This window comes from Morus notabilis, unplaced genomic scaffold (genome assembly GCF_000414095.1).
Source record: "Morus notabilis unplaced genomic scaffold, ASM41409v2 Scaffold235, whole genome shotgun sequence".
Lineage (NCBI taxonomy): Eukaryota > Viridiplantae > Streptophyta > Magnoliopsida > Rosales > Moraceae > Morus > Morus notabilis.
The window spans coordinates 549,873-573,865 of NW_010360036.1; the positions used below are offsets into that span (position 1 = coordinate 549,873).

At 35.7% G+C, this 23,993-nt stretch overlaps 4 protein-coding genes and 1 pseudogene across 5 annotated transcripts; 3 read left to right on the top strand and 2 right to left on the bottom strand.

The window, feature by feature from the left end:
• Positions 1 to 2: 2 nt before the first annotated feature.
• LOC21401112 (DNA polymerase I) lies at positions 3 to 5,604 on the bottom strand. 2 transcript variants are annotated; one of them, XM_010095815.2, is made up of 15 exons: positions 5,289 to 5,604; positions 4,759 to 4,978; positions 4,419 to 4,498; positions 4,097 to 4,135; positions 3,857 to 3,875; positions 3,123 to 3,176; positions 2,130 to 2,257; positions 1,989 to 2,057; positions 1,643 to 1,728; positions 1,379 to 1,488; positions 998 to 1,048; positions 855 to 913; positions 649 to 693; positions 440 to 514; positions 3 to 358 (listed from the first exon to the last, which is right to left on the bottom strand). In XM_010095815.2, exons 1-15 carry the CDS (start codon positions 5,469 to 5,471, stop codon positions 239 to 241), a joined length of 1,338 nt encoding a protein of 445 aa, XP_010094117.1. In that variant the 5' UTR covers positions 5,472 to 5,604; the 3' UTR covers positions 3 to 238. The 2 variants fall into 2 exon arrangements, with proteins under 2 accessions (XP_010094117.1, XP_024019842.1); XM_024164074.1 differs by lacking the exon at positions 998 to 1,048.
• Positions 5,605 to 6,649: 1,045 nt separating this feature from the next.
• On the top strand, positions 6,650 to 12,376 carry LOC21401113 (something about silencing protein 10). Its single transcript, XM_010095816.2, has 16 exons — positions 6,650 to 6,926; positions 7,047 to 7,138; positions 7,413 to 7,485; positions 7,897 to 8,045; positions 8,237 to 8,383; positions 8,534 to 8,673; positions 9,069 to 9,156; positions 9,588 to 9,767; positions 9,856 to 10,029; positions 10,342 to 10,413; positions 10,570 to 10,709; positions 10,789 to 10,930; positions 11,098 to 11,357; positions 11,489 to 11,552; positions 11,646 to 11,714; positions 11,815 to 12,376. The coding sequence occupies exons 1-16, from the start codon at positions 6,812 to 6,814 to the stop codon at positions 11,944 to 11,946; spliced, it is 2,037 nt and encodes a 678-aa protein (XP_010094118.2). The 5' UTR covers positions 6,650 to 6,811; the 3' UTR covers positions 11,947 to 12,376.
• Positions 12,377 to 13,402: 1,026 nt separating this feature from the next.
• Positions 13,403 to 15,068, top strand: LOC112091161 (54S ribosomal protein L51, mitochondrial). Its single transcript, XM_024164088.1, has 4 exons — positions 13,403 to 13,538; positions 14,071 to 14,157; positions 14,535 to 14,641; positions 14,759 to 15,068. Exons 2-4 carry the CDS (start codon positions 14,078 to 14,080, stop codon positions 14,929 to 14,931), a joined length of 360 nt encoding a protein of 119 aa, XP_024019856.1. The 5' UTR covers positions 13,403 to 13,538; positions 14,071 to 14,077; the 3' UTR covers positions 14,932 to 15,068.
• A 671-nt stretch (positions 15,069 to 15,739) lies between these two features.
• LOC21401115 (eukaryotic translation initiation factor 2A) lies at positions 15,740 to 20,106 on the bottom strand. The gene is made up of 14 exons (XM_024164077.1): positions 19,994 to 20,106; positions 19,456 to 19,517; positions 19,014 to 19,368; positions 18,516 to 18,702; positions 17,952 to 18,186; positions 17,736 to 17,804; positions 17,483 to 17,584; positions 17,271 to 17,311; positions 16,863 to 16,996; positions 16,666 to 16,729; positions 16,462 to 16,558; positions 16,249 to 16,367; positions 16,133 to 16,155; positions 15,740 to 16,031 (listed from the first exon to the last, which is right to left on the bottom strand). Exons 2-14 carry the CDS (start codon positions 19,478 to 19,480, stop codon positions 15,944 to 15,946), a joined length of 1,539 nt encoding a protein of 512 aa, XP_024019845.1. The 5' UTR covers positions 19,481 to 19,517; positions 19,994 to 20,106; the 3' UTR covers positions 15,740 to 15,943.
• A 1,120-nt stretch (positions 20,107 to 21,226) lies between these two features.
• The window catches only part of LOC112091157, a 3,758-nt pseudogene continuing 991 nt past the window's right edge, over positions 21,227 to 23,993 (top strand).

Here is a 23,993-nt window from a genome sequence, read left to right on the forward strand (position 1 = left end):
GGAGCAATTAAAAGATTAATCTCTTTCTTCCCTTTGAATTAGAAGATAGTATATATACATTTCACATCATTGATGGTCATAAAATGACAAATCTCAGAAGAGATCAAAACACAAAAACAAAAATTGCTCGCCGCCATTACTACATATGTAAGCTCATTCAAGTGATCCGGAACACCCTGAGTTACTGTACACGGAACACCCCTGTTGCTAACATGCTTGCCACCTACAGCTTAACCAATCAGCTTCTTTGAAGCTTCTTCCACAAGTAAAATGCTCTCCTGATCACGGGATCAACGGAAAATCCTTCTGCATAGGCCCCCATCGCAGTTAAGAGGCTACTGAACTTCTCACCATTGTCCTGCATCCATCACATTGGAAATGAAATCGCGGCGTTTCAAACAAATAATACGTTCTTCATAATAGCCAAGGTTGGACAAACCTCTGGTTGCTTGAATACGAGATCTTTGGTGGCGAAAGGTACCATGTAGGATGGCAGATCACACCGCAAAAGCACCTGTGATAAGTAATGCAACCATAACAATATTATTTCGAGGAAAGGAAACTAAAACGTTAAAAAAACATAACAGAACATAGAAAGGAAAGGAACTTAAAAGAGCAAGGCATAGCTAGCTATATTGACAAAATTACCAAGTTCTTGCTTAAGAGAGCTTGATCAGCACTTGTTTTCAAGGCCTACAAAAGGAAAAATGCAGCCAATAATAAGTGAGCTTATAAGTGATTTACAATCTTTCAGGGGAAAAAAAGTGATTTTACAGTCTTTATAATCCGTTAAACTCATACTACTTTGTCTGCCTGCAATACTACAATATAGTTGTTGTGACTGATGCTACTACCGTTTTTATACGTTCCTCCTTGATCTCATCAACTTGTTGCAGTAAGTTCTCCAACGAGCCTGCCACGATAAAAGATGAATGCTTCATAAGGTAATGATTAGACAAAATTCAGCAGGCTCGATACAAGATGACTATGGGCATACCAAATACGGTTAACAGCTGCACCGCATTAACTTCTCCGATTCCTTCAACTCCTGCATCAAAATATTTTAAGTGGTCGATCGGTGTTTCACAACTCTCTCTCCCTCTATCTCTCTCTGTTTTGTCTTTGTTGTACTATTTTCTGTTTTATTTATTTATTTATTTTTAGGGTGATGGGAAACAGGAAAAACAATTGGGCGTGGGTGTAAAACATGGTAATGAAGAAACTATCACATTTCAATCCCAGTGATGTTATGGGCATTTCTATGTCATTCCCATATATCCCAAGCACAAACTTTTGAAATACATATTCTCTCAGAAAAATTTACAAAGCTAGAGGCTTTTTATTTTAATGATGTTCACAAATGTAAGCACTTAATCACCTGGTATATTGTCAGATCTGTCGCCAACAAGTGCCAGAACATCAACAAACTGAGAAGGTTGTAAGGATCCATATCTCTTAGCAAAATCCTCCATTCCGAATGAGACCATTCTGTGAAGGGTGAAAAACACTTGGTATCAAATTCAAAAGCCCTTGGATAGAAAAATGACACGTACAAAATAAGATATAAATCAAAACTTTTCCAAGTACACGAGAATGCTTTGCATAAAAAAGAAAGGGGTGGATGGCAAACTGCGATACTTACTCACCACCACGTGGAGCAATGCGTAGAAGGCGTAATGACGGAGACAAGATCTGGAAAAAGTCTTTGTCGGGTGAGACAACTCGTACCTGTAAAAAAGTCAATGCAATCAAGAGCAGCTAAGCACATGGAAAAGGTAAGCCCCAAGGATACAATTTATTTTATATAAAACATCAGTAACCTAAAGAATAATCAGTTATTCCAATTTCCAATTCCATCAAAGATAAACTTACGCATTGAACCCATTTTACGTTCAAACTATTGAATGTTCATTCGAATAAGCAATGATCTTGACAAGTGTTGATTTTGGCATTCCGCTTTCTTTCAAAAATAAAGCTTTAGAATATACCTTGTACCCAGCATCTACACTTTTAACAGCCAAAGTTCCAATCACATCATCAGCTTCCACACCAGGAACCTGCATTGAGGAGACAAGTGATTAATTGACTACAGGTGATAGCCATCTAAACCTGTGATACACAGCCATTACCTCAATAACCTTAATCGACATAGCCTTGATGGATGCTTTTAAGTATTGAAGTCCCTGAACTACAGTATCAGGAGTTGGTGGTCTATTGCTTTTGTACGAAGGATAGAGAGTATGACGAAAATTCCTGCCTAAACATAAACAAAGTTCAAGTAAGAGACTGCAATTTTTGAAACAACTAGCAGACCAGTTCTTAAGCAGAATATAGCTCAATAGTAAAATTTAAAATTAGTGAAAATCTATTTATATGTAAGGATCAATAACCAAACATTTATGTAAGAAAGAGTTATCTGCGACATTTCAAGCGACAAATGCATGCAATAAAACTGAAATGACAAGTTAAAAAGGGTTTGCCACTCCTTATCTGAATGGAGAAAGAAGAAGCTTTTCTAAATTTGTTGACTTGGATGGATCATGAATGAAGTTCATCTAAAAAAAAATTAGAACACACTTAAAGAGGACAAAGGACAAAGATTCAAAGCGCCTTTCTTTTGTGGTCAACCAAAGGCCCGTTTTAAGTCTTCCAAGAAGCTTCGGAACTGTCTTCCAAAGATATGGCATCGTATCTTTCCAGCACTATGGCACTATAGACTCACAAAATGAGTAAGAAACTATAAAGAAAGAATCGTCCAATATTGCAAAATTGAAGACCCTAAAATAACAAGATGAAAGGATTTTCGCAGGGAGCTTAATATCCATCCAAACTAAGCATTGTTCCATTCCTCATAAGCAGAGAAAGCCAGCTATATGAAAAAGAACCGATAATGAAATGATAAATTCCCACCCTAAACGCTTAAACTAGATGTCCTTGCACATAAATAACTCTGACGAGTTCACACATAAGTAACCCCTACTCCACCTTAATAACAATCTGTTTTTTTGCTACTTTTTATTACTACCTACAAACTATTGTGTTTTTAGATTTAGATAAATTGACTGCTTTCTCAACTTTAATATGCAAAAAGAAAAGCAGTAAATTACAAGTGAAAAACATACCTTTTGCCATAAAACTTTCTTTGGATGAATTATAAGTTTGACCAAATGGAAATCCTGAAAAAAGAAGGGTTGTCTTAACAAAAATTGACTTGGAAACAGCAGGCCCACATACCAAATTTCCCGGCAACTCATAAAATAATTGGGCAGTAGGAAAAGGAGGGTAAGATCAGATAACAGTTCCAACACTTCTACAACATGATGCTTGGTAAAGCCTCATATGCTATCAGGGAAGAACAGGAAGAGTTCAATCAAAGTGAAAGAACAAGTTGACGGGAGAGAGTGAATGTGCCTATGTATTGGACAGAGAGAAAGAGAGATAAATCTGCACAAATCTGACCCTTATGATTCTTAAGAGGTGGTATCCAAGACACATACATGTCTTTCAATTTCACCAAGAAAAGTATGGACCTTTCATATTAACCCATAAACTTGAGAAAAAACTAGCAACGTCCCAAGAAACTAAACAATCCAAGGATTATGAGAGAACAATAAAATTTCTTTCTTGGAGAACGCCAGGTATTCTATGCATCTAGACAGTTGGGAATCTATTCTTAGGCAATCTACCTGAGGAGGCTATAGTAAATCACAAGATGAAATCGTATCGTCAATTCCAAGACAAGAATTAGAAGGAAAAACATACAGATGCAAAAGAACTGAAAACAACAAACAAGTAGATCGAACATTTAAGGTAATCAAGTAGAAAATGGAAGATGTCACCAAAATTCATATCTCACCATCATGGTCAAACACAACCTGCATGAAAGGGCAACAAAGAAGAAAAGGTACATGAGCAACCTTCTGAGTCTCTGACTAAAAAAGCATAAAGATATTCGAAGACCGGGAGAAATGAGAAGATTAAGCCAAATCCATCCAACAAAGAAAGAGAACAAGAACATAGAACACGAATAAGAAAGAGTTATGCAGTGAGCTAATAAAGTTTTGGTTGAAGTTTTAAATGTAATGAAAAGACATACCGCCACATGGGAAGGAACAAATTCCAGAACATCAATTATCTGCAAATATTAATATAAAAAGAATTAATAATTATTTGAATCTAATTTACCATATTAGCATGAAATATGTCAGTAACAACTCATATGATCGTCTTGACATAAAATATGTCAGTAACGACCTCATCTGATTTTCTGCTAAACCAGTCATCTAAGAAGAAACACAGCTCTTACAGGCATATACATTCGACTATAAAGAAGAAAAATCATTTCAGCTCAATACTTGTTAGGCTTGCACCAGAAAGAAAAAAACCATTTGTAACATACAAATAAAAATATTACTTACAAGAGATAACGCCGTAAATACAGTCAGCACCCAGTCTCCATTTCCATCAGCATGTGATAGGTACCCATGGTGCAACTTTGCTACTCTCAACAAAAGAAGTGAATCAAAAATTAAAGAGCTGTATAATCAGGAAATATAAAAGGACAAAGTAAATTTATTTTAAATAAGTTCATGAGAAAATACAGGATGCAATAAGATAACTGCTGGGCACATGTGGATCTAAGCTTAATAAAATTGTGCAAATTTCATTCACACATTTTTACCACTTATAAGTATACTTGAATGTCCTTGTTGTCCTATTTAGTAGAATAAGATAAGATAAAATAGAATGAAATGTTACCTAAAAGCTTGTAGTAGGCTCTATAAATGATAGAGGTGCCATCAATGAGCATTAATCTACCATCAGAAGGGTTATCATTCACTGCTCTTTCTTCAGAAGAAAGTAGTGCATCATGGTGCAAAAATGTAGCTTTAGCATAACTTGTTGCATTTCTCTCCCCATAAACAACTCCTGGTAAAACTGAATTCAAACCGTTTGATTCAACATAATAGCCCTGAAACTGTACAATAAACTTTAAATCAAACAACCAAACTATAAAGCATATTCCACTTTAAAAAAAAAAAAAAGGGAACTTTGCCCACAAACGAATTACACTCTTTGAACAAGCAAATTATGAATGTTGGGTACCTATTAAAAACAAAGGAACTTGCCCAGAAACAAATTCAGTGTTACCAAGCAAATAATGGATGTTGGGTACAATTCTTGACTGAACATTAAAAATCTGAAAATGATACCCATTTGAAGTTTGAACCCAGTAAAACATAAATAATAAGAAAACAAATGATGGGCACAGTGATTAGCAGTATTACCTTTCTGGAAAGGGAAAGCGCAGGGTGAAGAAGGAGAGGGGGTTTGTTGAGAAAGGAGTAAAAGATCCTTGGAGAGGTTGAGAAGCTTCTAGAACTGGAAAATAGTCTCCGAATGGAATGGAAACAAAGCTGTAAACAAGAAGAAGAAGAAGAAGAAGAAGAAGAAGACTGGCACAACGCCATGAAAATTGAATACGGATAATCCACACCACTACACCACCACTTCTTCCTTCACAGTTTACGCTCCTATTCGCTGTACATACTGGGATTTTACGCACTAAACGGCGTCGTAATCTCTGAAATACTACTCAGTAAGTCCCTTCTCCTCTTCCTCTGTCTTTGGGGGACCAGAGGCCAACGCCTTTCTCCAGTTGAGAGTATTCAGACGTCGGAGGCCATTTCGGCAAATATAATAAAGTGTGTGTATATATATAAATTGTCTTCGGTACTGAATTAGAACGTGTATATTTTTTTTTAAAATATATATTTTTAAAATATATATAATATGTAAAGACAATTATAATTTATTTAAACACTTAATTGATTGTTTTTTGGACAAATATAATAAAGCATATATATTGTTTTTAATCTAGTACTAAATTGAAGCGGTATATATATATGTATTTTTAAAAAAAATATGTATATATTTTCTTAAAATATATATGACGTAGGTAGATACTTATAATTTATTTAAACACTTATATACATATTTTTAGAGAATATATATATATTTTTAGAGAAAATATATATATTAAAGGCTTTACTTATATATATATTTAATATTTTAACAAAATGATGGTTTTTTAAGATTAACCAATTTATTATTATTATTTATTAATAATTATTAGTAATATATATGTAATTTGTTGATTAAAATTAATTAATTAATAATTATTTTTGATTAATTATTAATTGATATTAATTAATAATAAAAATAATTAATCAATGATGACTTAAATTAAACAGTAATTGACTACTAATTAATTAGTGATAAACTAATTAATTAATCATAAACTGATTAACTATTAAATTTTCATTTATTTTATATATTTAAATTTAAATTATTAATTTTATTATTTTATAAAAAATTTAAATTTCAAACGCATCAAATTGAGTATAGATATGTAAGAGGAAAGTGGTTTGGCCTTGATTTTCGTATAGATTTTCGAAATTTTGATTGTGGAGATAATATGACCTAAATGTCCTTGGGCCAGCGGAGACCTAAGAGCCATATTGGGCTTCAAAAGGCTGCAAGCTTTAGCTGGACCAGAAGCCTGCACAACCTGCAACGTTCAGCCCAATTGGTAGACTAAACCCCAGCTTCATCTTCCACGGTGGTACCGTTCTAAGTTAGGGTTTAACATTTACAGAATCCCAAAACTACAATTTCAGAGACATTAATAATTAGTCTGCGACCTTCGACATCAAAGATTACTGCTTTGTGAATTGTTGATTTGCAGAGAAAATAAAAGAAGAAGACTTGATTTCGTTTGGCTTTTTAACTCGAAAGGTCGCATATACTTATGAGAATGGGCAAGAGAGGGAAGAACCAGACAAGAGGGGATAAAAACCCTAAGAGGAAGCTCCGAGGCAAAGGCGACGTCGTCGAAGAAGTTATGGACGACGAAATTGATGCCTGTATGTTGTTTCGTTTTCTGGGATTTCTTTGGTATTTCTCGGTGATTGATACAATTGACAAGTACTCGAATTTATCTCTACTTTGATGAGATTTTTGATTTTGTTTTTTTGGGTTTGAAGTTCACAAGCAGAGGGATTTGGTCCCGCTGGATGTGAATGGAGGCACCGACGAGTCGGATGAAGATGACGAAGTACCAGTCTTTGATTTTGAGGTTTTTCCCCTTTTCCCTTTCTTAAAGCTTTTTAAGAATTGATTCAGAGTTATAAAATGTAATTAGTTTAATTTCTATCGAGGATTATTGGCAAAATACTTTTTTTTTTTTTTGTGGGCTGGAGATTTGGTTTCGGTTCATTTTGGAATATAGAGTGGTTCTAATTACAGAATTATGTTGGTGGGAACATTTCTTTTAAATTTTTTTTTTGTTATTTTGTTATCCTTAGTATGTCTATGCATTGCAGCTTTTTTATTATTGACATGATGTGCAGGATGGTGATGACGGCGAGGGCGAAAGCGACGAAGATGAAGATGACATCCCTGATACTGGTGACGCTAAGAAAAGTGAGAAAGTTGTTTTGTTTTCATATATTTTGTTGAGTTTTCTTTGAAATGCATTATGAAAATATTGGTCAAACAATTCTATCTGTGCTGAAGAGTGCTATGAATCGACTAAGAAGAATGGAATTACAATAAAAGTTGAGATAATTACAATCTGTTGTCAGTTGATAGTGTTGGGCGATATAAAGAGTTGAATTCAGTGAAATAATTAGAAACACTATGTGGACAATGTGCATATGTTATTCGCAGTTCAAGAGATATGATACGTATTACTCAGTCAAATTGTTTCCGCTGCGCATTACATACTAACAAAACATTTGTTTACAATTAACATTCTTTATGGTTCTTATTAATTGAGACGAGATACATCTGTTGGAAAGCATGGTTTTCATTGATTAATTCATTTACGTGTAGTTGTTAGGCAGATCAAATACATGAGGGAAAAGTTTGGTGGTGTTGAGGATGCAACGGTTGATGACGATGAAGAGGAGGAAGAAGAACATAGGACTGTCTGGGGCGGAAGAAAGGACCTGTATTATCGTGCTGATAATATTGATATCGAGGTGAGCATTTGTATCCAAGAGCTACTCAGCCAATTACTTTTAGAATATTCTATTTAGCTTCGCCCCAAGTTCAATCATTCCATTAAGTTGCTGGAGAACATTTGTTGTTATTATTCTTTTTCCCATAAACATAATCAGTATACCTTGGTGATGCCTTTTAATTCTTCCCCATTTTTTCATTCCTTTATTAGCAACAATCAAGCGATGATGTCTCCCCAGCAGAAGAGGAGGAGGAGGCGATAAATTTGCAGAGGGAAAAAGCAAAATCTATGTCTACAAAAGACTTTGGCCTGGAAGATACTAGTGAGGAAGAGAGTGACAGGGAATTAACTCTAGAGGTGAGAATTTAAAACCTAGTTATTTTTCAGTGTTTTTAAGTTGCCAGTTATTTCCTTGTGGTGGAAAGATACTATGAATCTCAGAGCTCAAAACGGCATAGCGAGCTACAATTTATTTATATTGCCCGTAACTAAATCTTCGTTTTACAGGAGATGTCGGTGAAAGGAAAAAGCACCAGAAAATCTAGCTTTGGAAAGGAAGTGGCGGATGACAAGGGTACAGCTTATGAAGAGGTCAAGAAAGACTTGAATGCTCTATCGAGGGAGGAGCTGATGGATGTTTTATATAGGTAGAGTCACAAGTTTCCAGTTCTATGTTCATATAGGAATTTATTTGTCCTTGTTTATTTATTTATTTTACTGGACTTCTCATTCTCGTGGTTTTTTATTTTTTTTTTCTCTGAAGGAAAATCTCCGTCCATTTGTTGCATGACTAGTGTATAGATTAGATTTTATGATTTTGTCTTTGAAAATTTCAAATGTTTGGTTTCTTAGTTTTTTTCCTCTTGCATATTGTGGCGTCCTTGATGTCCTGGGGTTTTCTTAACTTCTTTTTTTTGCTCCTAATTAGTGATTCTAATGGCAAAATCATGCCTTTTTTTTCTCCTTAATCTATCTATTACAGAACTTTTGTATGTTATGCTTGTGCGGTTGTGCCTGCTTAATTAACAATTTTGCTCTCCAGTTCTGCTCCGGAGTTAGTTGGTTTGCTGTCAGAGCTGAATGATGCTATTGAACAGCTTGAAAGCAAAGTTGATCCACTTTTAAATAAGGTAATGTGTGTTGTTTTGAGTGTTGCCATCTACTTATAAAAGCTAATGTTGTTTCATGTTTGATGCTTTGTTTTATTGGTCTTAAACTAGTTTTTCTGGATGTCAATTGGCTTCACGTGTAGCTTTAGTAATGCTATATTAAGATGGCATCTTAATTTCATTATTGTCCTTCCAAAGAGATGAATTTCTCGTCTTCTATCTACAATTCAATCATCCTACCACCACCGCCACCATCACACACACACATACAAAAAAAAAAAAAAATGTTGTGGATCTTAGAATGCGGTATGATGTGTTTCTTTTTTAAGTGCTGACTACTTCCATCGTTTGTTATTGTGTTTTTTTATTCCTATTTTTGTGTGCAGCAATTTAGTGATATACAAATTAATACCTTGGCTTGGCATTCAATATTATAAATGTTTTTATGGCAGGTTAAGAATGGGGAGATCATCTTGGAAGGAGGAATTCGCTATTTGGAGTTAAAGAAACTACTTCTGTTGTCGTATTGTCAATCTATAGCTTTCTATCTTCTTCTCAAATCTGAAGGGCAGCCTGTCCGTGATCATCCTGTACTTGCTCATCTTGTAGAGATCAAGAGCTTATTGGATAAGGTCTTCTATTCTCCTTAAAGACACGTCTTCATTTGTAGTAGTTCCCTTTTTATATTCCTCTAACCTCATAGTAATTTGTTTCCCACAGACAAAAGAACTTGATGGAAATCTTCCTGCAGAACTTGGGGAGATTCTTAAGAAGAGTAATTTGGTCAAAGCAGTGGTTAAGTTGGGCAAAGAGAATGCGACATCAGCACCTGACTCTTTTATGAAAGATCAGGAGCCCTCTCATGTCTCCACTGAAATCCAAGCAGCAGCTGAGGTAGTTACAACTTTAGTCTTGTGTAAAACTGTGTGTATTGGGGTGGGGGAATTTTAGGATTGTCAAATTAAACACAATTCAAAAGGATTTACGCGTTTTCTTTGAAATGATCCAAGTGATTATCATATTTTTTGTACCCCGTTAGAATTTTAGCAAAATATTCAAAAGCTGATAAATGTGTTTAGTCAATAAGTATGAGATACGTTTGCGTGCGTTTTGGCACATGGGACTCAAGTCTATGTCCATGGATTATTGCGTGTTGGTGATGCTCTTTTCAGCTGACTTTGACTTTTCTTTTATATGCACCTGAAGAACAATGGTGATTTGGTGAAGGTGGAGTTGTTGAAGGAAAATGAGAAAAGGACAGAGAAACGTAAGCGTCAGGTATATCACGCATGAAACAGTGCCAAATTAATTTCATATGCTGCACTATTTCCCCAGCTCTTTTCTTACGTGTTGCATTCTGGTGGTATTTTTCATCTTCCTAGACTCAAGCAGATTCAGTGTATCTGATGTAGAATTTGTTGATTGATGTGGCAGGATGATCAAGTTGCTGTGGAAAGCATGAAAATGTTTAAGGTAAGAGCTGCCCTCGAGGAAAAATTGAAGCAAAAGGGTGTCTTTAGTTCTATCGCACCGAAGGTTGACAAGGACCAGAAACTTCGGAAACCCTTGAACCGGTACCTGCTTTGCTCTAATACTTCAAGTTAATGCTTTCTCTTTGTTGAATGCTGATTTAGCTAAATTTTAAATGAACAGGCAGCTTGAAACATATGATGATTTTGATGATGATACTGCAAATGTTGAAGCTCCTAGTCGTGGATTGATAAATGGTAATGCTAGTTCTAGAAGCTCAAGAAAACTTTCCCAACTTGTGGCTGCTAATCCAAACAAGCCAAAGGTAGAAGCTTGATTTGAGCCTAATTTTAAATGTTTTTAGTAGTGTTTTGTGATAGGCTGAAAATTCATTAAGTACTAAATTGTAATGAGTATATTTTCCCTTTATTTCCGTAATCCTTTTCTTATTAGCATTTGTGCGTGTACATATAATTTTTTCTTTTTTGAAAGGTTGTTTCTGGAGATGATGACATACCAAAGAGGGACAATGTTGGAGAAAGACGGAGGAAACATGAGCTCCAAGTGTTGGCACGAGCTGGAATTATTCCCGAGGATGATGCTGGAGATGAAGTTGACCGTGATGTTGACTCTGACGAGGATGTTGAGATGGATGAGGATAGTGGATCAGAAGGCTCAGAAGATGAATTTTACAGACAAGTAAAACAACAAAGAGCAGAAAAACTCGCTGCCAAAGCTGAGATTTATTCAAGGTTTGTCTTTGACTGCATTTCGGTTTCATTGGTTGCTGCTTTTGTTTGTTCATGTGTGCAAGTTAAAATCTTAATTATAGCATTTCGGTACACTCCGGGTAACATGTGTTCTTTATGCTTTTCTTCTGCAGAAACTCAGCAGCCGTTGCTGCTTTGCCTGAAACCGCGAATGGGAAACGCCAGATTACTTATCAGGTGAGCATTCATTTCACCCTTTGGTTTAAATAGTTCATTTTATTTGAGATTTTAGACTGACTTTATTTATTTGCTGACCAATTTATAAACCAGATGGTGAAGAACAGAGGACTTACACGCCAACGCAAGAAGCTCACAAAGAATCCAAGAAAGAAATACAAGGTATTTATAAGCAAGAGTCGGTGATTTCTTTCACATTTCAAAATCAATTTTATAATTCATTATTTAATTACCTTCTCTCTCTTTGATACTCAATGCGCAGTTGAAGCACCAGAAGTCGTTGGTGCGTCGGAAAGGGCAAGTACGGGAAATCAAGAAGCCGATGGTTCCCTATGGTGGGGAGACCTCCGGTATCAATGCAGGAATCAGCCGGAGTATCAGATTTCGGAGCTGAGAAAAGCGGTTCTATGCTATATTTTCTGCTTGCAGTTGGCATTTTGAGTAGGCTGATCTGCATTGCAATTGGTGTTTATTTAGTACTAGTTTCTGTAATTTTTGCCTGCAAAAGGGTAAAAGTTATTTATGTCTCTCTGCTGAATAGCATTGATGTTTGGAATTTTTTTCCCGAAATTAATTGATTGATATATGAAGGTCGGTTTTCAAGACCGTCCCTGGTTCTCTTCCGACCAATCAAATAATTGCTTTATATCAATTGAGGAAAAAAAAAAAAAAGGAAAAGCCAGGAAGTTATTTATCTCATGTTTCATAAGCTTTTTGGGTCTGAAGAGTGAAGGTCATACCAACTCTTGGACGTGGATAGAAAAGAAAAACTTTTTATTTTCCATGTTTATTTACGAAATTGTAAACTTGTAATGGTATTTTTGAGAGGCTCTACAGTGGGACAATCCTTTAAAAAACTCTACTGGTGGAACATCATATATTTACCTTTAGATTAAATTCTGTACAGATTTATATTAAAAATTTACAGTGTACATGACTGTTTCTTTGTAAATCTGTTAAAAAAGTAATTCTAACGGTCAAAATAACATATTTCACTAATGGGTTTTTTTAAGAAGTCTTATCGTAAAGAAAGCCGGTATTTTAAAGAGGATTATGAAGTAACAATCAATCAATAGGTATGAAGAAACAACTTCTCCAGTGGAACACCAAAAAAAAAAAAAAAAAAAAAACAGTTAGACCCTTAAATGAAGAGTCTGTGCAAAAGACCCATATTCAACTGGTGGGTTTTTTTCAATAATTAAATATGTATAAATTCATATTAAAAATTTATAGCGCCATATAAAAGTATTCTTGCTACAAATTTAACCGTTGAAAATTTAATTTAACAGTAAAAGAAGAGTATTGTATTGGTGAGTTTTTTAGGGTGTTCTATCGCAGAGAATGCCTAATTTTTTCACTGAAAAAAGAAATGCCTTGTGAAGAAATTCTATTTTTTTAACTGAAAAAAAGAAATGCCTTATGAAAAAATTCCATTTTTTAAAAACGAAGAAGAAAAAGAAGATGAAGAAAGCATTCAATTATAAAAATATTTAAAAAAATTAAAGCTATTATGCTTTGTATTCTTATCTTTTTTATTATAAAAATACAAAAAAAAAGATTATAATTTCACAACGTCCACTCTTTTTTTAAAAAAAAAAAAAAAACCTCGTATTTTTTTTTTAAAATGTTACGATTAATATGATAATACCCATATGTCTTTTGTTCTCAATGATATTCAATTTACACTTTTAATTAAATAAATAAATTTCAAATTAATAATATAAAAATAGTAAAAATAATATATAAATTCCTATTAAATCCTAAAAATAAATAAATTTAAATAAATGAACATTGTTTCAATAATAATAATAATAATAATAATAAAGAACATACCCTAACCACTAATCAGTATTCCTTTATCTTCTTTTCTGCCGCTTCAGCCCCAAAAAGAAAACAAGATTTTGCAGTCGCAGCCCCACGCCGGCCGCCGCGAGAACCAGTCGCACGCTGCTGCTCCGGTACCTTCTTATTCTTCTTGCTTTGAAAGTAAGTTCATTTTCCTTTGTTTCACATTTTCTGTTCATCTTCTCTTTGCTTAGAGTCATTCGTTTTCTTCTTCTTCCACGAATGGTGCTTATTTTGGGATTTTAATTGTATAGCAGTGTTAGGGTTTCTAAATTTTTGGGTTGGTTAATCGAATACATTGCTCACTTGCTTAGAATTGGTGCTTTCAGAAATGAAAGTAATAAGATTTCTGATTGATTTCGGACAAAATCTGGATAAAAAAATGTTTTTTTTTTTTTTTTTTTTTTTTTTTGGGGGGTTTTTGGCGCTGGTGATAGGATTTAGTAAAATAGTGGTCTAATCTAATTACTTGTTTACAATTATTGCTTTCAGAAGTGACTCCATTAGGATGACTGGTTGAGTTTCGATCATATCAATCATCAGCATAATATAATTTAAAAAAAAAAAAAAAAAAAAAGAGAAGAAGTTTAAGAAGCAAAAAAAATTTCAAATATTTTCACCCTGATGCCTGTCGTCTGCTATAGCTCTGAGAACATGTGTTTTTACTTCACAGATCACAGATGGCCTTGAAAGGTGTATGGCAGCTTCAAAAGTTGATAGTTAATTACTGTGACTGGGGAGGAAGTAGTCGGGGTATCAGGTATTTTCTTTAAATTATCTTCTTCTATTCTGTTGTTTACTCGGATATCGTAGCTTAAATGGACGTGGAATTTGCTGAAAATCCTTCGCGATGATCATGAGAAAAAATAGTCTTCTGAAATTTATCTACAATTTTCAAGTATTGTTGTGTAGATATAATAGTATTGAGATAGTCATGAGAAATCGCTCTCTCAAATTTGTGCATTTTGATACCTATGCCATATTGCTATGTCATCAGTCATCATGGCATGCCCATTGGTGGATGTGATTACAATTCTCCTCTTTTCTTCTTTGCCACTGTCTCCGGCTTCGGTGGCAAATTCTCTTCAAGCTTTTGGTGGTTAGTTTGAATCTCTTGGTTAATGTTGAACATTATAGGGCATTTATGCAGTCGCAGCTACCAGCGTTTAAAGAGAAGAATCCTCAGCTAGAGGTGGTTACTGAGCTCATTCGTGGTCAGCACCCACATCTGAAAGGCTTATACAGTGAGACTCTCTCTCTCTCTCTCTCAAACACACACATGCGCGCGCACGCACACACACACGAAAACATCATTATAGGGCATTTTTAATGGCGATTTCCTTCCTCTGCCAAATGCACAGAGAACAAAAGTCAACGGGTAATATGTGTGAAGAATATGGACCCAGAAGAGATCCTTGAATATGCAACAAGACTGAGAAATTCGGTGGGAAGAAAGGTGGTAAAACTGAAGACTAGGCATGTAACCCAACACCCTAGTGTGCAAGGTACATGGACAACAGATGTGAAATTTTGAGGTGAAGCAAACGGATTCACAAGGAGCTTCTTATGGTAGTTACCATGTGGCATGTATCAATAACCATGACTGGCTCTCTCGCTTTTGAGATTATATTGAGTTTTCCATGCAATTTGGCATAGTTTGGACAGTCATAATAGCACAGGCTTGTAGTTGAAATTTCATGGTACCATTTTCTTTTAGGGATGCACAGCAACTTTTCTTCTCTCGTTTGTCCTCAAATGATAATCCATAGGTTTAAGCACGTCTTTAACAGGAACTTAAATTGGTAGAGCATATGAAAATTGAATATCAATCTCACAAAAGCCAGAGGTATACATGAAATGATTTTATGGGCACATAAGCTATATTTGGCCTTGAAAATCAAAAGTGAAAATTGCAATTTCTCCATTAGGTAAAACGCAAAGTTTAAAGTATCCTTACAGATTGTCAATCAAGATTAGAGATAGTTGTGAGCAATCTAATTAATAAAATTGTAGGAGTGTACTTGAAATTGTTTAATTTTGTGTCATTAAGTCAAGTGAAATGGTATTTTGAAGGAATTGGCAATAGAAAGGGATACTTGTACAATTTTTGATAATGGAAAGTTGAACATCGGATTTAGCTTGAATTCAAGGAAATATTCTTTAACTTTTCAGAGAGTTAAAAAACGTATTTAGAATGCGGGGGCAAAACATAATCAACGGCTCGCCTGTTTTCTTCCATTTGGATAATCTCCTTTCTCTAGTATATAATCAGTTCTTGAAATTGGAATTTCCATAAATATCAATCTTATCAATGTAAAGTACATGAAAAGGAAAAGCAATCGTGACAAACACTTGCAAAATGTTACAAAAGCTTCATATAAAGTCGATATACTCTCCTAATATCATCCGGTCAAAACTTTTGGCAGAATTATAAGCAAAAAATGACTGTTTGAAAGACAATTTTGCAAGCAAACGTCATTGAGAATAGTACATTGTTGGTAAAGCCTAAAAATACACCATTGACGAGCATTCGGCAACTCCCTCAGTTAAGGGCCGCTGGCTGCCTCGGCACCCTTCTTCTCTCTCTGTTTCTCCCTTTTCTTCTTGTTTTTCAATGCATTCTTGCTCATTGTTCTGTAATAGTTGAAACATTATTAGAAAAATATTTGATAAGAAAATTCACTTCATGATAGTTCAAATCAGGGAAAGAAACAAAGAAATTGATGTGTACTTACTCAGTAGGGCTCTGTCCAAATAACTGCCACGAAAAATCATTGAAATAATTGGAATCAGATCACGAAAAATCATTTCAAGCAACGATAAAAGAAGACACAATATGAGACGTTTATACCTCAGCTTGAACAGCAGCGGCATTCTTGGCATGTGGTGGGCGATAAGCAGCAGGCCTTGCTGCAGGAGGGTTTGTTGACGTGCTTTTTGCAGAAGTCTGAGAAACTTTTGACATCTCTCCTGCAAAATTTTCAGATTCCTCCATCAATAAATGAACGCCATAATAGATCCAAAGTAAGTAGTGGAAGAACACACAATATATGGTACTAGAGACCTTGTGGTTTGGTTTCGTCAACTTTTAACGTGTCGATAGCCTTGATGAGCTCATTAATGTCACCATATCTATCTAGTGACTCTGGTTTCCAATCAGCCTGACGGATAGTTCAGAACCAAAAATTAAAGCAGATCATGCTAAGCTTACAAGGAATTCCGTGCCAGTTCCAAGACTATTTCAAGAAGAATCCTGATTCCACCTCACCTGGAACAACTTGTCAAACATCTTCTTGAAGTAAAGTGAGCCGTTGTAGTGGAAAATTTTAATCCTATAACGAGAACAAAAACAAAACAATAGAATCAACCAACAGCAAAATAATTCTACTTGAGCAGACCACCAAAACAGCAACAAGACAGCTCTAATTCAGAAATGTCCCTTCTATGATTAGAAAATTAACATACCCATTGTCAACTTGTAGTCTTGGAGCTGTTGTGGCTGTCATGAAATAGCATCCATCTGAAGACCATTCACTAGTCACGGACAATTCAGCCTTGGTAGTTCCAAGCTGTTTCTTCTCTGTGTAATCCCAAAATGCCTACAAGGTCAACCATATATAATAAAATATAACATCAGAATTTACATATGATGACTGTTTCCTTTCCCTAAGGGCATACATAGATACACGAAGGGAAAGCTGAATCACAAATACAATGTGTACAGTAGGGAGAGTTGCGGAAAACTATTCAGAAAACTTTCTCCTTTAATTGTTTTTTTACCCCTTGATTACTTTTAGGGGTACAGCCAGAATGAAAACCGGAAGAAGAGGAAGAAAGAGATAAGAAGAGTAAGAATATCTAATCATGACATACCATATCACCAGGTAAGTTACCAAATCCAGCCAAACATAGAACTGTTGACGAGGGAATTAAGGCCCGCGAATATAAAATTTTTTCTTTTTTCTTTTTAATTCATTTTACAAGGACAAGAATACTTGAAAGAAAGATGATGGTCTGTTTTGCAACCCAAACCTTGTACAGGAGAAAAACTGGAGAAATTAAGTGAATTATTTACAAAAGGATACATTTTCCTTTGGGGTTCCATCGGATTGTGTTGTATGGGCCCGTTCCAAGCTCAAGTAGAGGATTGCACTTCTTGTCAAACACAGTTGCTTTAGCAGGCATAACTAAGATAGTCAAGGAACGGCACATATTCAAAGGATTGCAGAAAGAATTACAATGAATGATACCAGTTTAAGGTTTCATAATTATCAGCACTTGGTGCTTCTAGAGGAACTGCAACAAGAATGCAAAACTTAAGGAAGAATAGAAGGATACACCCATAAACAACAGCGAATTCTGAACCAGAATATGACCACTGAACATCATGAACAGGCCCCTCTTTACCTGCGAAAAAGCATAATGAAGAATTAGTTGGTGACACAGAGTTAAAACTGATTTTTGGTTTAAAAGGCAAAAAGTATAATGAAGAATTAGTTGATGACACAGATTTAAAACTGATTTTTGGTTTAAAAGGCAAAAGATCAAACATACGAAGAGGTACAAGCCCTTCATAGGACCCATCTGTAGTCAAGTAGTTCAACTTTGATTCCCCATAGTAACTTTGGTTGGTCTTATCAACATCTGACTGCACCACAACTAAAAGCCCAGTAGAGCCCTGATTCCAACTCAGTTGCACTGATGAGGATCGGAAAAAACTCTTCCGAGCTACGGGTTGGTTCTGTGGATCCTTTCCGCATGTAAATATCAGGACACTAGCAGGAACCCCCTGAATATAAGATTTAACTTCAGAATAAGTGAAAAAGACCAAAGAAAAGGATGTAATAAAAGTTAAAAAGAAGTCAAATAAGTTAATACTTGCTATACTTGGCACTCATTTTAACATAATAAAGCCTCGACTCAAACTCATTGATCAGCAAAGGTTACATAAACAGACATACAAGATTGGTTGTTACTCAAGCTTTCCTGTAAAGAGCAAAATAGAAGTAAAAGATTCCATTTCAAAAGTGGCATGTATAGCTATAGTTGCATAGCATATGATCCAACAAGTGTAATGAAAAACCAGCACCAGAGTTAAACTGGAATTGTGTTAAGAACCTTAGATTCGGGAACAAATACTGCCACATGAGAAGCAGGTGCCTTAGAAAGCTCAACTGCAGCCACTCCGGGAACTCTTATCCGATGGACAATTCCTTTGGACAAGTCTCCAGCCTCAAAGAACTGAATCTCATTGGTTGCTAAACGACATGCAACATCTTCATTGGAGCTGAATCTAATAGATGGCCTGATGAGCAGCAAAACGGAGAAAGATACCTTACAATCAAAGACTCATAAGCTAATATCACAAGATAAAGGCCTCACTCCTTTCCTTAGTTCGAATCATAACTCAAGTTTTTGCTACTCTCATGAAAATTCAAATTCAACTTTTCGTGCTAAAGTGTTTTCTCTCACATAAATTCACTTTTAAACTCGAATTAAAAACTCGAATCGGCGAAACGAACGAGACCAAAGATTAATCTAGAACACTCCCTTTGACCTATCTTGGTTGTTCATGTTTAATTCGCAAAATACAAGACCTTGTGAAATACTAAGTACCAAGTGCTTTTCGTCATGTTCTTTTGGAACTGCTGATAAACAGGGTCACCAGTCTCTATCTTCCACAAAGTCACATTCTTTTCTTGTGGGGTTGAGGATTTCTGGAAAGTCTGAAGATAAGTCCCACGAGGGGACAAGGTGGCCGCAGTGAAGTTCGGCACTTGAAAACTTCTTATCTCCTTGTAGTTGTTGCAATCATAGATACTAATCACGGAATCAGATTTCACCACCATTAGCCTAGTTCCATCTTCACTGAACTTTGCACTCTTGCAAGGACTCGTTTCAAGCTTGACACCCGGCTGACCCTCTCCGAACGGAGGACCGTTCCAGATTGAGAACCCCTCCGGTCCTCGGACTTGATCAAAAGAAAAGAACAAATAAGAAAAACAGAAATGATACAAAGATTTCTATGACTACACTACAGAATACTACAATTAGGTACCTAAAATCTCCAGGGCAGGTGCCATGGGAGCTTGAAGATGTGCCCGTCAAGGCAAGGTGACCCTAGTGATGAAATGTAGAGATTTAAGTGTTAGCATTTGAAAAAACAAAAAAAAAAAAATGAATTTAATGGAAAAACAACATCAAGGTTTTTTTTTTTTAGTTATTGTTCTAACTTATCCCAGCAATAAAGCAATTAGAAAACAATCTAATGGGCTAAGAGAAATCAGGCATTTATAAGCCTCTAAAATATCTATTTCAATACAAATTTGGTCGAATATCATAATCCTGCAATGGTAATACCACAAGCATCAAACCCTCAAATCAACAATGAGAATGAAATTATATATAACGATGATATGAATTCGTGTAAAACTTAAAATTTCTCAATCTCACTGTTGAGATATATAAATCCGTGTAAACACCTAGCTCAAATACAGATTTTGTGTAAAAACTCCTTGGTACAAAAAGTTCTTCGTAATTGTCAATCAATCAATAAAACGACGATGAAGTTGATTAAAGCGAAAGAAATCTTATACCAAGAACTGAACTTTATTAAAGCGCAAAGAAAAAGAGCTCTGTTTTCTCTCGAGCCAAACAGCGAAATTTGGTCCGAGTGCCTAGGGTTTAAGAGAACACGTAATTGTAGTTATTTTCTGTGTCTCTGGTAAGAACAATTTTCAGTTTTCAGAGTTCTAAAGGTTAGTGACACGGGCTCAGTATAAACGACATGTCGTTTGGATTTCTACGGATAACCGACATGTCGCAGTGGCTATCTCTCTGTAAATGGCCGCGTCGATGGCCACAATTAAAAACCGACATTAGTAACGCAAACGACAAAAAGCACCAAAACGGCAGATTGAGAAAGAACAAAACGATGGAAAAGTGAATCAACGTCGCTAGCATGGCACAAGGAGGGTTGTCATATCAACGTCAGCGATAACAGTGCTCACATCATCCGCCCAATTATACTGTTTAAAATAGTGTATAACGAACAATATTATATCACAACATTTAAAATATTTAATAAAATGTTTTCAACTGTCTTTAATTTTCATGTTTTAATATTTAAATCTATTAAATGACATACTATTATAATGTGATTAGTTAGATTAAATAATTTGTAGTTGTTGTAAAACGTGAAAAAAACGATGAGTTGACGTGGACAGAGGCTTTTCGATATACAACAACAATTTGATAATATTCAATTATCATCAACTAATTTGTTAAAAATAATACGGGTGAAAGCGTCCACTCACTTCCCAGATTTAATTTGGCATATTATTATTTATAATTTAATAAATTATGTTGACGATGTGTCTCCGATTACCATCTACGGGTTTCAGATTAGTGGTGAGAACTGTACAAATTACTATATATAATTTAACAAATTATCGGGTTTCAGATTAGTGGTGAGAACTGTACAAATTACTATATATAATTTAACAAATTATTATAAAAAGATAGCTCATCACAATAAAAAATAAAATAAAAACATAAAACCTTAAAAGAATTTGTTTAAAGGTCAGTTTTTATAATTTTCTCTTCATCTTACAAAATCTCAGCCCAAAAAGAAAAAAAAAAAAAAAAAAAAAAAAAACCCCAAGGACTTCAATGAAAAAGAAGCAATGACGACTTAGTCTCGTGTATATTGAATGAGTCTTCCATTTGCCTATGTCCACCGATTATTAGTATATAGATTGAGGTACTTCACTAATCTTCCAGTATTCTTAATTAATTAGCTGCTCACCAAAGTTATACTTAGTCCAAAAATGGTGGCTCTCAACTTCCATGGAGCGCTGCTTATCTTGCAAGCGGGTCTACTTGTCTTGCTTATCACGACTCACTCGAGTCTATCATCATCATCAGCAGCAGCAGCAGCAGCCTTGCAAGGCTGCTCCGACCGATGCGGAGACGTCGAAATCCCGTACCCGTTCGGCATGTCGGAAAACTGTTCCCTCAATGCCAATTTCACCATCAATTGCAGCAACTCGACCCCTATATACGGTGAAAATATAGGAGTCACCAACATATCCGCCGACCCTCTCGAGATGACCATCATGTGGTACGTCGCCAAAGACTGCTACAACGAGTCCGATGCACGCGTGTGGGGAACAAACCCTGGCTCAAGTTTCGCTCGCTCTCAATCTCCAGTCCCAAAAACAATTTCGTCGTCATCGGCTGCGACTCCTACGCCTACCTCACGGGTATTCACAAAGAGAACAGTTCCTTTTCCATGGGGCGCATGTCAACTTGTGTGGACAAGGACGACGTGCCTGACGATGGATCATGCTCCGGGATCGGGTGTTGTCAGGTAGACATACCCCAAGGGCTCAAGTATGCCAAGATATCGCCGTGGAGCTTTAAAAACCATACCAACGTCAAAAAATTTAACCCCTGCACTTACGCCTTTGTAGTCGAACGCACCCAGTTCAATTTCTCCCGCAATTTCCTTGGGAATTTCTCCGACACCAAAATGCCGGTGGTGGTTGATTGGGCGATAGATAATAAGACTAAGTGCGGCAGAGATAACACCATCCTCAAGTTCACGCCCGACGGGCTGCAGTACAACTGCAAATGCAAGGAGGGCTACCGGGGAAACGCTTACCTCCCTGCTGGTTGCCAAACAGGTGTTATTTTATTGAACGATAAGAGTTATACTCTTAACTATATATTGTTACAATATAAATAGTTTGATCTACGTCTTAACTGCCGAAACTTTTGAAATCGATTGATTAACTAACGGCCTCTGCATTTACTAATATGTAGAGTATTTAGAAATTAAGCATACCGTTTGTAAAACGACACCTAAAATGAAAACTAGTACCAACTTGGTGATGTTTATAATATTGCACTAATGATTTATAAATATCTTGCACATATATGTATAATTATATACATTTTCAATGGTTTGCAGATATTGATGAATGTGACTCCGGTGTCCACAATTGTACCAAGGATCAGATCTGTGATAACACCCCAGGGAGTTTTACTTGCAAGGATCGGCACCGCCAATCGTATAGTCTGATTTATAAGATTGTTATTGGTAGGTAGTGTAGATCAATATACACATGTGATGTACCACATCTATCTTGCCTTGACATATTATTGGATATACATGTACATGCACATATAAAATATGTATAAACATTTGCATTGAGAGGATAACCCAAATGGATTATATAAGATTATTTATGCAGCAATTAAAATATTTGTCACTTGGGGTCAATTAGTGTTATCACTTACAGTCGCGCTAGTACTTCTATCTAACTATGGTAATTTATTTTTCGGTCACAAATATAAAGAAGAAGAATTTTATAATAAATAACCACCACGTTGATACTAGTATTCGCGACTCTACACTACTAGATTTTCATTAAATTCCATTAAATTTGTTTATCTTTTTTTTATTACGATAAAATATGTTGTTTATCTTCATTTTATAATTATAATAAAATATTGATGTGATTAATCATTTACGTAACTCTAAAAAAGGAAACCATATCGAGCTTGAATTAAACAATTACTGCAAGCAAGTAGTTTTTGCTTAGAACTTTAAAATTTCAATCCGATGGGGCTTTCTACTTTCTAGAGAAGGATTTTATAGGGATATTGCAGTTGAAAACTGTTGAGATGAAATCAATTTAATGACCACTTATAAATGTACAGCTGCTGTAATAGGCGTCATTGCCTTATTCATCTGTGTCCCTTGGCTGTATTTGGTTTTAAAGAAGAGGAAGCTAATCCAACTCAAAGAGAAGTTCTTTCGTCAGAATGGTGGCTTAATTTTACGACAGAAACTCTCTGGAGATCGAGATCAATACAACTCCAATGAGACGGCGAAAATATTCACTGATGAAGAGCTGCTAAATGCGACCCTAAAATACGATGACTCAAGAATTATTGGCCAAGGAGGTTTTGGAACTGTCTACAAAGGCATTTTGCCAGATAATAGAATTGTTGCCATCAAGAAGTCCAAGCTTATGGACCAAAATCAAATCAAACAGTTCATAAACGAGGTAGTTGTTCTCTCCCAAATTAACCACAGGAATGTTGTCAAACTCTTGGGATGTTGTTTGGAAACTCAAGTTCCTTCACTTGTCTATGAATTTGTCCCTAATGGTACACTCTCTGACCACATACATGATAAGGAAAAATCATGTAAATTAGTTTGGGAAATTCGTCTAAGAATAGCTGCAGAAACTGCGGAGGTTTTGTCATATCTCCACTCGGCAGCCTCAACGCCAATCATTCACAGAGATGTGAAGCCTTCAAATATACTTGTAGACAACTACACTGCAAAAGTCTCCGATTTTGGAGCTTCTAGGTTGGTTCCTCAGGACCAAATTGAGTTGGCAACAATGGTGCAAGGTACTCTCGGATATTTAGACCCCGAGTACTTGCTCACCAACCAACTGACGGAAAAAAGCGATGTTTACAGCTTTGGAGTCGTTCTAGTGGAGCTATTAACAGGAAAGAAAGCGATATGTTTCGAGAGACCAGAAGCGGAGAGGAGTTTAGCTATGCATTTTCTGTCTT